The 13,853-nt window shown below is 59.1% G+C and overlaps 1 protein-coding gene across 6 annotated transcripts; it reads left to right on the top strand.

Annotated features, from left to right (window-relative positions):
* The first annotated feature begins 2,718 nt into the window (after positions 1–2,718).
* Positions 2,719–13,853, top strand: PACSIN3 (protein kinase C and casein kinase substrate in neurons 3). 6 transcript variants are annotated; one of them, XM_055142072.1, is made up of 12 exons: positions 3,430–3,557; positions 4,534–4,669; positions 8,250–8,323; positions 8,542–8,632; positions 8,766–8,922; positions 9,962–10,197; positions 10,293–10,448; positions 11,878–12,053; positions 12,176–12,296; positions 12,430–12,566; positions 12,887–13,008; positions 13,352–13,853. In XM_055142072.1, exons 4-12 carry the CDS (start codon positions 8,579–8,581, stop codon positions 13,465–13,467), a joined length of 1,275 nt encoding a protein of 424 aa, XP_054998047.1. In that variant the 5' UTR covers positions 3,430–3,557; positions 4,534–4,669; positions 8,250–8,323; positions 8,542–8,578; the 3' UTR covers positions 13,468–13,853. The 6 variants fall into 6 exon arrangements, with proteins under 6 accessions (XP_054998049.1, XP_054998052.1, XP_054998047.1 ...); XM_055142074.1 differs by lacking the exons at positions 3,430–3,557; positions 4,534–4,669 and adding an exon at positions 2,719–2,873; XM_055142077.1 differs by lacking the exons at positions 3,430–3,557; positions 4,534–4,669 and adding an exon at positions 2,723–2,881.

Below are 13,853 nucleotides of genomic sequence, written 5' to 3'. Positions count from 1 at the left end.
ATTCCTGCTCAGGACCAATCAAGTGGCGATGGCTTTGGGAAGGGCGGTGGCTTCTGCCTGTTTCCCCGAAGGACGTCCCATTCACCTGGTATCACTCTCATATACTTGGATCTCTGCCCTGCTTGTCTTTGTACTCCCAATGCCTAGCTGGTATAGGGCTGAGCAAAAACAAAACGTCAGGGGACTTCTTGGGATTATTCTGCCATCGTTTACTTGATCACAGTAAAGTATACTTTGCATTACCACAAACTGAGCACAATTATAGTTGTGTCCACATCCACATTTTGTTTTCTTAGCAGGGGGGAACTTGGGGGCTACCTGGCAGTACTCAGGGGCTGTTTCTGGCTCTGGGTTCGGGAGTGCCCCCTGTCAGTGTTCAGGGGCCGTATCAAAGTGGGGTCAGCTCCATGCAAAGCCAGCACCTTTCCCTCCTACACTATCTCTCCCCTCTCATCTTTGTTTTGGGTTTTGGGCCACAGCCAGTGGTGCTCAGTGCTCACTCCTGGCTTTGTGCTCAGAGGTCACTCCTGGTAGTGCTCAAGGGATCATATCCAGTGTCAGGGATGGAGTCAGGGCCAGTTGCATGCAAGACAAGCATTGTAACCTCTGTATTATATCCCCAGTCCCTTACAACCATATATATATATATATATATATATATATATATATATTATGATAACACATTTTGCATCCTACGTGAAACATTTGATTTAGGGGGAAAATGCCAAAATGCTATTTTGCTTCCTCTCTCTTCTCCTGATGTCTCCTCAAATGTTCTTTAGGTCGGATGAGTAAATGAATAAAATAAACAAACAAGTGACAGCACAGTGGCTAGGACATTCCAGAAGCTCAAGGTGAGCTAAGCGCTGGGAGCTCGGGCTGTGGGCCAGTCTGCAACCAGGTACCCACAGCCACACTCTGCATGTTCAGGGGCCTGTCTACCCGGCCCTCCGACTCTGGGTGTCTCATCACGAACCTCGTCTAAGTGGGGTGCAGCACCGATAAAGCCTTCGGAGGCAGTAGGGGCTCTGCGGGAGAGGCCACTGCTGTCTCAGGGCTGCCTTTGCAAAACAGTGCTGACTTTCCACGCCAGCTCTCTCTCCGCTTACTTCTATTTTGTTTTGCTTTTTTGTTTGTTTATTTTTGGGCCACAACTGGCGGAGTTCAGGGATCATTCCTGGCAGGCTCAAGATATGCTCGTGCAAGGCAAGCACCCTACCCACTGTACTCTCACTCCCCTTACCTCTATTTTTGTTGTGAAAAATAACAACCCGGACTACACCAGTGATGCCCACGGGTTACTCCAAGCTCTGAGCTCAGGACGTCTCCTGATGGTGCTGAGGGTCCCTGTGGTTCCAGAGATGGAACCGCCAGGTCTCCTGCATACAAGTTATGCGCCCCACCCCCCTCTCACCGTTGAAGCTGTTCAGTATGCTGCTCTGGGTCTGGGTTTATTTTTCCTCCCAATAGTACCTTAGAGGCAATTAAGATCAGCTGCAACATGTCTTTCTGCTCCCAGCTTTGAACCCAAGGGAAGCCAGATGTTTTTCACATGGGGCATCCCCTTCTCTGAAGTTCTGAAGAGAACACCCCTATTTTTCTGTTTTTTTTTTTTCTTTTTGGGTCACACCCGGCGATGCACGGGGATTACTCCTCTCTTGCACTCAGGAATTACTCCTGGCGGTGCTCGGGGGACCATATGGGATGCTGGGAATTGAACCCGGGTCGGCTGCATGCAAGGCAAACGTCCTACCTGCTATACTATCCCTCCAGCCCCCAGCCCTATTTTTCTGAATCTCCCTGCGTCTGGCTTCCCCCAACCCCAGAGCCTGTCATACAGCCTTTATTTCCCTGGGGGGTGTTGCTGTAATTAATTCCATTCTTGTGTTTTCATACTTTCTGCTGAGTTGCTTAGAGGGCCCCCTAAGCATGTGGTGGGACAGCAACTGATTCTAAATGATAATAATCCCCCTCTGGCTGTCCCTAGCCTTCCCGGGCTCCTCTAGCTCCCTGCCCTGGGCTCTTGCAGTCGCTTCCTCCCTTTCCCTGGCAGTGCTTTTACAATCATTAATTAGCTGGGGCCCTAGGCTGGCTTAGGTCAGCCAGGTCACCTGGCTAGTTTTATAGAGGGAGAAACAGAGATACAGAGAAAAGGGACTTGTCCGAGCCCCACCAGAGAGTGGGTGTTGAAACTGGTTTCAGAGGCCACATCCTGTCAGCACACACCCTGTGAGCACCAGGATCATTCTCCACTCAGGTGTGATTTGTCAAGCGTGACCAGAGTCCTCAGGCCGAAGGTGGTACTTCCTGGGTGCCCAGGGCCAGCTCTCAGTCCTGGGGAGGACTTTGAAGAGGCGAACACCAGCACTCATCCCTTCTCTCCTCTGCCGGCCCCCGTTCCACGTATGAGCGGGATTCCTGGACTTCAAGCATCAGTGAGTGATCCCTCCCGGGCCTGGCAACCACATCGGTCCAGTGTTTTTAAAGCTGCGGGTCTCCAAGGCTGGCACAGGTACTTAACGCTCCTCAGGGAGATGGGGCGGGGGGCGGGGGGGTGTTGGGGAGGAGGGGAAGCCACATGTGCTGGAGAGAGGACGGCGCGGCCCTGGGAACGAGCCAGCCAGGCGCGGATCCCCGTGGGGGCGCCCTTCTCTGGGCAGAGCGCCCGTGGCTCGGCCACTCCCAGCGCATTTGCTGGGTCGGTACCCCTCGGAGCGTGATGCCAGGCGGAGCGCCCGACCGCTGGGTCGCCGCGCCTAGAAGGGGTGGGCAGGCCGAGCAGGTGGTGATTAGGTCAGCCTGGGAACATTTCTGGACTGCTCCACTGGATATAAATAACCGACGGGCAGGCTCTGAAAATTCCCGGGATGGGGGTGAGTGGGTAAGGTAGAAGGATTTATTAAGGGCGGGGCGGCACGGTGGCGACCTGGAAAAATCTGCCAAAGCTGGTGACTGATGCAGGGGGTGGAGGAGTGGAAGGATTTAAGAATGAATCGCGGCATAAAATCTGAAACTCCCAGCCAGAGGAACGCGCGGCTTTTTTTTTTTTTTTGCCACACCCTCATTGCCGGTTGGACCCCGGGGCGAGGAAGGGGCCCCCAAATAGGCAAAGCCGCGCGGTGCTCCAACTGGGGAGCTGCCCGCGGAATTTCACGTGAGCCACAGGTGGGAAACGGAGCCTCAGTTTCCACGTCTGCACCTTGGGAATCCTGATGCTAACAAAGCGGGGGCCGGGGGCGGGGGGCTGTGCCCGGGGAGCACAGTCGGAGCATCGGGGAGCCCCCCAACCCCGACTTCTCTTGGGGTGCGGGGGGTGCGGGCCCCAGGAGCTCCCGCTCCTCAAGCGCCCGACGGGATCACCCCCGCCCCGCCCCACCCCACCCTCCGCAGCCCCCACGTCCCCGCCGCCGGCCGGTGGGGCTGGGGCCGCGGCGCGGGAGAGGCGGGGCCGGGGGCCGGGCTTCGCGGGGGAGGGCCCGGCGCTGCGGGAGGCGGCGGCAAGACTCGGGCCGAGAGTGGCCGGACCCCCACCCGCCCAGGCGCCCCGGGACGACGCGGTGAGTGCTGGGGGTGACGGCGGCGGCGGCGGCCCCCAGGGTGCAAGTTTAACTTGCACCCAAGTTTAACGCCGGGTCCCATTCCCCGCCCCGGCAGCTCCTCGGGAGCCCCCCACTCACCGCGCTCGGCGCGAGGCGGGAGAGGCGCGGGGGACCGGAGGGCCAGGCGGGCGCGGAGGGGGTAGGGCCAGGGGCGCGTCGGAGCTGGAGGGCCACCCCAGAGCGCCCCAGACCGTCGCCCTGGGGTCCCAGAGGGGCGACCCCTGGCAAAAAGAGTCCCCGTTCCCCGGCCACCATCTGGAGTCCCCGGCGAGGTCCGGGCCGCGCCGGGTGCGCCCCCTCCCCTCGGGGTGACCCGCGGCCGCCCAGCCCCGCCGAGACCAAGTTCAACAAAGTTGGGCCGAGGAGTCTCGGCGCCTCCAGCGCTCTGCCCGGCCGCTCCGCGTGCTATGTGGGGGGGCGGGGGGGTCCCCCCGAGTCGGTCCGGCTGTGGGGCGCCCGCGAGGGGTCGGCGCAGGGGGGCCGTGCAGGAGGCGGGGGCGGCGGCCCCGGCCGGGCAGCCTCTGCGCGCCGCGGCTCGGGTGCGGGGAGTGCGTCACCCCGGATCGGGCACCTCGGCAGGCAGGTCGGGTTTCCCAAAGTGCCCCTTTGTTATGCCCCTCCCAGCCCTGCCGCCTCCCCTTTCCCGGGCCGCCCCCTCCCCCAGCCTCCCTGCCTGCGTTTTCCTCCCATCCCAGCGAGACTCCCCTTCCTGGGCCTTCAGATCCCGGGGCTGCCGCGAAGCGCCCCGGGACGGGGCTTGGGGCGGTGGAGGGAAGAGGCCCCTGGGCGCAGCCTGTGACTCAGGACCGAGGATGGGCAGGGCGGCCTGGCAGCGCCCCTCCCAGGGGCATGTCCCAGGCTCCTGGGCCGGGTCGGGACAAGTGCTGGGGTGCCGATCAGCTTCTCATCCCGGTACTCCTGTCTGAGCCCCCAGCATGCCGAGGAGACCCCGCCAAGCCCCAGAAAGTGTCTTCCCAGCCCGGATATCTGCTCTCTGAGCTCTGACCGCTTTGCACGTCCGCTCCTGCTGGGCCAGGACACAGGGGCCAGGTCACCGGGCCACCCCCACGGTTAGTCCCAGCTGGGGCCTCGGGGCCTGGCGGTGCCTGGGGCCTGGGTTGCTGTTTGCTCTGGGAGGCCGGAGGGAGCAGTGCCAGCCCTACAAACACAGCTTGCTCTGTTCTGGGGCCACAGAGCCGGAACGGGCAGGGGGCAGCTCTCCCTGGAGCCCGGGGCGAGGAGGCTGGAAGGGTGGATGAGCAGGGCAGCCCCGGGCCCCTGGATACCTGACCAGAAAGCTTCAGAGGGTCTGAGACCCTTGGGGCTGTCTCTCCATCTGCTCAGCAAGTGCTTTCTGGGCACAAGGGGCCAAATCAAGAGAAAACATGGGGGGGACCTGGGGATCCCTTTCTTTCTCCGTGAGGCTTCACAAGGAAAGTGCTCACATAGGTGCTATAGTCTGGGGCTTATTTGGGGGGGGGGGTGTTGTTTTGTTTTGCAGTACTGGGGATTATACCCGCTGCCTTACACATGCAAAGCTAGTCCCATCCTCAATGGCAGATTTTTTTCTTCAGTTGTCAGTTATCCACATCACTGCCCTGAGAAATGCACTGTTTCATTGGGAAGTCGCTGTCATAACATTTTGTTTTCTCAGTTGTACCCAGTGGGACGGGCGCGATAGCACAGCGGGTAGGGCATTTACCTTTTATGCAGCTGACCCGGGTTTGATTCCTCCGTCCCTTTGGGAGAGCCCAGCAAGCTACTGAGAGTATCCCACCCGCACGCCAGAACCTGGCAAGCTACCCGTGGCATATTCCATATGCCAAAAACAGTAACAAGAAGTCTTGCAATGGAGACATTACTAGTGCTCTCTTGAGCAAATCGATGAACAACAGAACAGTGCTACAGTGCTACCCAGTGGGATATGCCTACCCCTGTCTGAGTGGGTGGGTGAAAGGCTGTGGGGCTGGGTGGGCCTGGAGGAATAGGGTGATGGGGACCCAAGACAAAGTCTCTCTTGGAGTCTGATATCTGGGTGGGGTCTCTGAAGTCGAGGGCATGAGGACAGCTCTGCTTTAGGGGGGACTACGTGCTTGCCCTGTCCTCTCGGCCCTGACCAGGTCCCTTGGGCTTACTCAAGGGAGGAAGTGATGTCCTTCTAGGGACTTGAGTCTGGACTGGGGACAGCTGAGTTCCGGCTCAGAGGCTGGAGGGGATCAGCCCCATGTATCCTCTAGCCAGTGGCTCTGGGCTTGGACTCCCCCTTGCTCTTCCTCCAGATGCTGATGAACAGCCTTGCAATTGGCTGATCTCAGTGTCACTCCACCCTGGGCCCTTTTTTTTTTTTTTTTAAATCCTCCCTCCCCCTTCCCTTCCCTTTGTTGTTGCTAGTGTTTGTTGAGATGAACCAGGCTGGGTAGGGGTGAGGGCCTGTTGCTGTGAGCAGCAGCAGGGCTGGGAAGGGGTGAGGAGGGCCACATACACACCTGGCTGTGGTGCTGGTGGTGGAGGGCGCGTTTGGGTCCTGGTGTTTGCACTTGGCGGCGGTTTCTCCCCCCTCCAACGATTTGCCGTCACTGAATTGCGGGGCTTGCCAGGGGTCTTGAGGTCCACACGCTTGGAGGGGACAGGAGGTCACCTCCCACATGTTGTTGCCTGAGGTTGTGCTTCCTGGTTATAACTGCTCACACATCATCTTTATTGTTTTGGTTTGGGGGGCCACAGTTGGTGGTGTTTGGCTCTCAGGGCTCGCTCAGGCAATGCTCAGATCATGTAGTGGGTGCTTGAGGTGGAACCCGGGACTGCCATCAGAAGCCTGTGCTCTGGCCCTTTGAGCTGTCTTCTGCCCTTCCTGACCAATATTTCTTTTAGCACAGGGGGTTCAAATCCAGGGCTTCACGCATGCAAGGCTGTCTCAGAGCCATGTCTCCAGCCCAGCCATATCTTTGCTTGTTTTGGGGGGGCCACACCTGGCTGTGCTCTGTAAGAATTTTCATCTTATGCCTTACTTCTTTACTTCTTTTTTTTTGGGGGGGGGTCACACCTGGCGGTGCACAGGGGTTACTCCTGGCCCTGCACTCAGGAGTTACTCCTGGCGGTGCTCAGGGGACCATATGGGATGCTGGGAATCAAACCTGGGTTTTTCGAGTGCAGGGCAAACGCCCTCCCCACTGTGCTATCGCTCCAGCCCTTACTTCTGGCTCTGTGCTCAGGAATCACTCCTGGTGGGGCTTGGGGAACCATCTGGGATGTGGGGATTGAACCTGGGTTGGCAGCGTTTAAGGTGAGCGCCCTCCCCGCTGTACTATCGCTTTGACGCTGCAAGCTTGCCTTTTTATTTCAGTGTTTGCTGGGTCATATCCCTTTGCTGTGTGTGGAAATTGCTTGTGTGACCAGGGATACACAGAGATGCATAATCAGGCTCAGACAGCAGAGCTTCGGGGGTCATGCTCAGTGCATGGAGGACGCCCAGGACCATTTACTTGCAAGGCAGGTGTCCTGAGCGCCCACCTTGTTCTTTCAGACCAAATCTGGCCTAGGGGTGGGACTGAACTGCTTGGTGTCCTCAGAGCCCTCCGGGACCTTGGTGGCTGTTATGGGACAGGATCTGTGTTTTGTTTTCTTGGAACCGTCAACCCTCCCTCATAGTTTATTTTTTGCTTGGTTTGCATCTTATACTAGCCCTGGCCCAGAGCAGACAGGAGGTAAAATTTATTTATTAAAGTGTGGAAGCAATAGCACAGCGGGTAGGGTGCTTACCTTGCATGTGACTGACTAGGGTTTGATCGCCAACATCCCATAGGATCCCCTGAGCATTGCTAGGACTAATTCCTGAGTCTGCAGAGCCAGGAATAATCCCTGAGCATCGTCGGGTGTGCCCCCCAGCCAAAAAAATCATTATTGTTATTATTATTTTTGCTTTTTGGATCACACCCGGCGATGCATGGGGGTTACTCCTGGCTCTGCACTCAGGAATTACCCCTGGCGGTGCTCAGGGGACCATATGGGAAGCTGGGAATTGAACCCGGGTCAGCTGCGTGCAAGGCAAATACCCTACCCGCTGTGCTATTGCTCCAGCCCCCCCAAAATTATTACTTATTTTTGGCTGTACCTGGTGGCACTCAGGGCTTACTCCTGGTTCTGTGCTCAGGAATCGGGGAACGCTATGGAGTACTAGGGTTGGGAACTGTTCTGGCTGTAAGGAAGCAAGCACCCTTCCCCCTGTATTTCTCTCCAGACCCTGTAGCAGGTGGAATTTTCATCTCAGGCAGGGGTGAAGCTTTCTTAGGTGAGGACAGTAAAACGCTGGTTCAGGCCTGGCTCCAGCTAGCTCTGCCCAGCGCAGGGAGCCAGCGGGGAGGGGCTGGCACCTTCTGACTTGACTGGTCTGGGCAAGTGTCCCCTTGTTCAAGGAAGGGCAGCAGGGCCCAGCGTGGACAGATGCCCTCTTCTCTCATTTGCACTCGGGGGAGTGGGGCCCTCTGCCCACCCCGCCCCCGCCTGCCATCTAATCCCCTCCTGGATCGTGTGACCCGCCTGGTATTCTAGCTGGAAGCTGGTGCCTCTGACACACAGTTGCTATATTGGGGGAGCTGGGCACCGCCCTGGTCTCGGGGCCTCCGCCCTCACCCCCAGCTCTGTTCTGGTCAGTTTCTAGGAGGAATCTGAGCGTGGCAGACTCCAGAGCGGGACTCTTGGGTCCTTGAGCGATAGCTCGGCTCCAGGTATGTGTGTGTGTGGGAGGTGGTCTCAGGGCCAGAGCTTGGGAAGTGCCACCCTACCCCTTTCCTGACCCCTTCCTGGGGACCCTTGGACTCCTCCTTGCTTACTCCTTGCTCTGATGGTTCCTGGGGTGGTGGGGTTTGGAAAGTGGTTTATCCTCTCCCCCAAGGTGCAGTTCTGGCTTCCTTGCTCACTCCCTTGTCCCCCCCATTCCCCACAGTCCCTAATCTGCCACCATTCCGTGCTGCGGGGACACCATGGCTCCAGAGGAGGACGCTGGAGGGGAGGCCCTCGGGGGCAGTTTCTGGGAGGTGAGCAGCTGGGTGGCACCGGAATGCTCACCCATCTCTGGGTCTGGCCACCAGGACAGGGGAGGAGCCTAGCCGCCCCCTCAGCCTTCCTGGGGGTCCTCTCCCTGGCAACCCCCTTCTCGTGTCCGCACAGGCTGGCAACTACAGGCGGACGGTGCAGCGGGTGGAGGATGGGCACCGGCTGTGCGGGGACTTGGTCAACTGCTTCCAGGAGCGTGCCCGCATCGAGAAGGCCTACGCCCAGCAGCTGGCAGAATGGGCGCGCAAGTGGAGGGGGGCCGTGGAGAAGGGTGAGCCTGCCCCAGGGCTGAGCAGTGCATGGGGGGCAGTGAGGGGGCAAGGCAGGGCACTTTCTCCTTCCTTCCCTCTTCCCTTCTTCCTTCTCTCTCCTTCTCTCCTTTCTCCTTCCTTCCTTCCTTCCTTCCTTCCTTCCTTCCTTCCTTCCTTCCTTCCTTCCTTCCTTCCTTCCTTCCTTCCTTCCTTCTTTCTTCTTTCTCCTTTCTCCTTTTTTCCTTTTCCCTTCCTTCCTTTCTTCCTTTTCCTTCTTTCCTCCTCTTTCCTTCTTTCTCTATTTTTTCCTCTCTCCCTCCTTCCCTTCCTTCTTTCCTTCTTTCCTTCTCCACCCTGGTGGTGCTCAGGGCTTAATCCTGCGTCTACACTCAGGGATCCTTCCTGGCAGGGCTCAGGGGACCATCATGGGTGCTGCTATGCTCTCTCTCTGGCCCAGACAGCTTCATTCTGCACTTTTTTCTTTTTTGGTGAAAACATTGACAGGGATTTACCCAAGTAAAAGTCAGTAATCTGTAAAAGTAAATGAGGGATTTACCCAAGTAAGTCAGGAATCTGACTTTACTACCCCAAGTTGTGCTGTCAGGGTGGGCCGAGTACAGTCGGGTCTAACCCTCTTTCTTTTATTTTGGTTGTTGGGTCACACCTGGGGGACTCTGTGCTCGGGTGCTGCTTCCTGCAGTGCTTTGAGGGGCCAGGGGGTGCCGTGTTGTGCCCAGCCCTTTGAACCGTCTCCCTGCCACCCCGCTCATGGAACTGTTCTAGAGGAGAGTTGGGAGTAACGAGAGACTAAGTGACTCGCCTGAGGTCCCCGGGAGGGAGAGCTGACAGGGACCTGGCTGCTTCTCTCAAGGGCTGCAGTGGGGGGAAGGGTTCCCGTCTGCAGCCCTGCGTTTGCCACTCAGTGCTCAGGGCAAGTTACTTCTCCACTCCTTCTGTGGAATGCCACATGCTGGCTCAGATGGGCCAGGCCCCCCCCACCCAGGGCATAACCCCCTGGGGGGGGCAGGTGGGTGACGGTGGCGCCCCTGTGCCCCGCAGGCCCGCAGTATGGCACGCTGGAGAAGGCCTGGCACGCCTTCTTCACGGCGGCTGAGCGGCTGAGCGCACTGCACCTGGAGGTCCGGGAGAAGCTGCAGGGGCAAGACAGTGAGCGGGTGCGAGCCTGGCAGCGGGGGGCCTTCCACCGGCCCGTGCTGGGGGGCTTCCGCGAGAGCCGGGCGGCCGAGGATGGTTTCCGCAAAGCCCAGAAGCCCTGGCTGAAGAGGCTGAAGGAGGTGAGACCGCCCCCACCTCCCGGCGCCTGAGCCCCCTGCCTGGGTCTGTGCGGGAAGGGCGCGCAGGCTCTAAACGCATGCCCGCCCTGTGCCAGGTGGAGGCTTCCAAGAAGAGCTACCACGCAGCGCGGAAGGAGGAGAAGACGGCGCAGACCCGCGAGAGCCACGCCAAGGCCGACAGCGCCGTGTCCCAGGAGCAGATGCGGAAGCTGCAGGAGCGCGTGGACCGCTGCGCCAAGGACGCCGAGAAGGTACCCACCCGTCCACCACCAGCTCCCGCGCCGGCCGCCCCCTCGCCCTCACCTCCACCCGGGCCACTTTATGATTATTTGGGCGACTTTGGGGCCACATCTCACGGTGCTCAGGAGCTGCTCCTGGGGGCTGGAGCGATAGCACAGCAGGTAGGGCGTTTGCCTTGCATGCGGCCGACCCGGGTTCGATTCCCAGCATCCCATATGGTCCCCTGAGCACCGCCAGGAGTAATTCCTGAGTGCAGAGCCAGGAGTAACCCCTGTGCAGAGCCAGGTGTGACCCCCCAAAAAAAAATTAAAAAAAGCTCAGGAGCTGCTCCTGGCTGTGCTCAGGTCTCTATGCCGGAGTCAGGGATTGAACCAGGGGTCAGCCACATATAAAGCTAGCACTTACCCGCTCTACTGTCAGGTGCTCCCTTAAAGGAGCTACCTGAAGTAGCACGAGGCTTACCTTGGAAATAAATGGTGTGAGGCTGGGAAGATGACTCAAAAGGCTGGAGTACAGGCAAGAGCCAGGGTCTTTTTTTGTGTTGTTTTCTTTTTGGGCCATACCTGGGATGCTCAGGAGTTACTCCTGGCTCTGCACTCAGGAATTACTCCTGGTGATATTTGGGGGACCATACGGGAATGAGCCCAGATTGGCAGAAGCAAGGCAAATGCCCTACCCACTGTACTATCACTCTGGCTCCAAGGGAGCCTGAGTCTTCATTCCCAACATTCTATGGTCTCCTGAGCACCTCCAGGGAGCAACCCTGGGGCACTGCCTGGAGAACAGCTCCTGGACACTGCAAGGTGTGTTCCCCAGGCCTCCCCTCCACCCCCATAAAACAGAACCACCATCAGAAGATGTGATGCAGTTGGGCACTTAGGATGATTCTAGCAGTGAGGAGAACTACCCAGCTCCTTTTGTTTCATTCTGTGCCCCCTGGGTGTCCGCTGGGCCAGTTCCTGCCCACCCACCTGCTGGAGGGCCCTTCCTCCCTGCTCTGCCTGTCTAAATCCTCCCTGCCTCGGAGCTGCCATTGGGTTCCTGCTCTGGAAGCCTCCTTGGATTGATCTCACCCTCCCAAGAGAGGGCTTCATGTCCCTCAGCCATTCATCCTGCCACGCAGGTGGCACCTCCCTGGTGAAGTGGCCACTAGAACCCTGACTGTGGGAGTCGGGGCTTATTGTCTTGCTTTTTTTTTTTTTTGCTTTTTGGGTCACACCCGGCAATGCATAGGGGTAACCCCTGGCTCATGCACACAGGAATTACTCCTAGTGGTGCCCGGGGGATTATATAGGATGCTGGGACTCGAACTCGGGTTGGCCACGTGCAAGGCAAACACACTACCCACTGTGCTATCACTCCGGCTTATTGTTACTGGCACCGGGGTGCTTAGTGCTTGGGGAGTCCCGAGTAGGAGAAAGACTTGTGCTCCCCACCCAGGTGAAAAGCCAGTACGAGCAGACGCTGGCCGAGCTGCACCGCTACACGCCGCGCTACATGGAGGACATGGAGCAGGCCTTCGAGAGCTGCCAGACCGCCGAGCGCCAGCGCCTTGTCTTCTTCAAGGACATGCTGCTCACCCTCCACCAGCACCTCGACCTCTCCAGCAACCAGAGGTGCAGGCTCCTCTCGTGCCTGCCCAAGTCCCCTCCCCCCAGTTCCCGGTTGGGTAGAAGGGGCTTGGGAAGTGCAGCTCGGGACTGCCCTGTCTGTAAGCTGTGCCTCGGTTGGACCCCAGGTTCCACGAGCTCCACCAGGACCTGCATCAGGGCATCGAGGCAGTCAGCCACGAGGAGGACCTGCGCTGGTGGCGCAGCACCCACGGCCCGGGCATGGCCATGAATTGGCCACAGTTTGAGGTGTGTCTTTCAGGCCGGAAAGTGGGGCAGGGACTGGGGCCGATGGGTGTTGGGGACAACAAACCTGGCCCTCAGTCACCATGCGACCCGCAGGCCAGGGTGACCCCCCCCCCCAACTGCCCTGTCCCCACAGGAGTGGTCCTTGGACACACAGAGGACTATCAGCCGGAAGGAGAAGGGCAGCCGGAGCCCTGATGAGGTTACTCTGACCAGCATCGTGCCCACAAGAGATGGCACTGTGCCCCCGCCCCAGTCCCCGGGGTCCCCAGGGTGAGAGCCAGGAACCGGAGTGGGGGAAGGGAAGATTCCCTCCCCCTTTCCTCTCTGCTTCGTGCCCTTCACCCTGGAAACAGACTGAAGCAGAGCTGGGCTGAGGGGCCACTTGGTGCTTGACACGATTCCCATTTTCAGGGTGGCTTAGGGGTACCAGGCATTTCCCACGCCTTCTTAACGTCAGCTCTGGGAGGCACTGGGGATGGTCATGAGCACTCACATCAGACTGGCACTCACACCAGACTTGGGGGTGAGCCCTTGTCCCTGAGTCCTGGGTTCCTGGGTGTGACCCCGTGCCCTCTGCCTCTCCTCTGCAGCGGTGGGCAGGAAGAGGAGTGGTCGGATGAGGATAGCACCCGGAAAGCTGCTGCTGGGGTCCGGGTGCGGGCCCTGTATGACTACGCCGGCCAGGAAGCCGATGAGCTGAGCTTCCGAGCAGGTACCCTGGGACCCCTTTCCTGTTCCTTCCCGGGCTCCACACCCCTCCTCCCACCTTGAAGCTTGAATAGGGTGGGACTTGGGAACATCCGACCTGCGGACCCTTCCTCCTTGAGGGCTAGTTCTCTGAAACTTACAGGTCCAGACCCCTGAGCTCTTGCCTGTCTCTCAGTCACCAGCGGGGTCCCGGACTGGGGGTAGAGGGCTGCCTTCGACCTTCCTCTGCCTGTACCCCAGCCTTTCTCCCAGCTGAGCTCTCAGCTGCCTCTCCTGCTCCCTCGGCCTTGACCCAGTTGCAGGGTGGGGGGCGGGGCCTGGGCCGTGACCCCGCCCTCTCCCCCCAGGGGAGGAGCTGCTGAAAATGAGCGAGGAGGACGAGCAGGGCTGGTGTCAGGGCCAGCTGCAGAGCGGCCGCATCGGCCTATATCCTGCCAATTACGTGGAGTGTGTGGGAGCCTGAGCCGCCTTGACGTCCCTTCTGCAAAGTTCTCCATCAGGAGTCAGAGCCCAGCTGCTCCCGAACAACCGGACCCCATGTGGCCCCTCTGTCCCCCCCACAGGAGGGTGGCGATCCAGGGACCTAGGGAGGGGAGGGGCCTGCCTTTAGGAAGGGACTTGGTGGGAAGGGCCAACTGAGGCCAGGCTGAGAGGAGCATGGGGGGCTCAGAAGGTGACAGAAGGGCTCAGGGATGACTGGGTCTCTCTAGAGAGCCCCAGGAGCCTTGGGCCCAGTTCCTGGTCCTGTGTTTTGGGGTTCCTGGGGGTGGACTTGGGCTGAGTATAGTTCTGGACTAGCGACACCTTTTGTGACTTGTTCTAGTGTGTATTAAACTTGGGGAAACAAAA

This window comes from Sorex araneus, chromosome 6 (genome assembly GCF_027595985.1).
Source record: "Sorex araneus isolate mSorAra2 chromosome 6, mSorAra2.pri, whole genome shotgun sequence".
NCBI classification, from domain to species: Eukaryota; Metazoa; Chordata; class Mammalia; order Eulipotyphla; family Soricidae; genus Sorex; species Sorex araneus.
Note: the sequence above shows the minus strand (reverse complement) of the source record. Positions and strands in the feature narration are given on the sequence as shown.

Coding starts and splice junctions, on each gene's coding strand:
- PACSIN3 (XM_055142074.1), top strand. CDS start 8,579: ATGGCTCCAGAGGAGGACGCTGGAGGGGAGGCCCTCGGGGGCAGTTTC. Junction 12,297..12,429: donor TGAATTGGCCACAGTTTGAG/GTGTGTCTTTCA, acceptor CTGTCCCCACAG/GAGTGGTCCTTGGACACACA. Junction 13,009..13,351: donor TGAGCTGAGCTTCCGAGCAG/GTACCCTGGGAC, acceptor CTCTCCCCCCAG/GGGAGGAGCTGCTGAAAATG.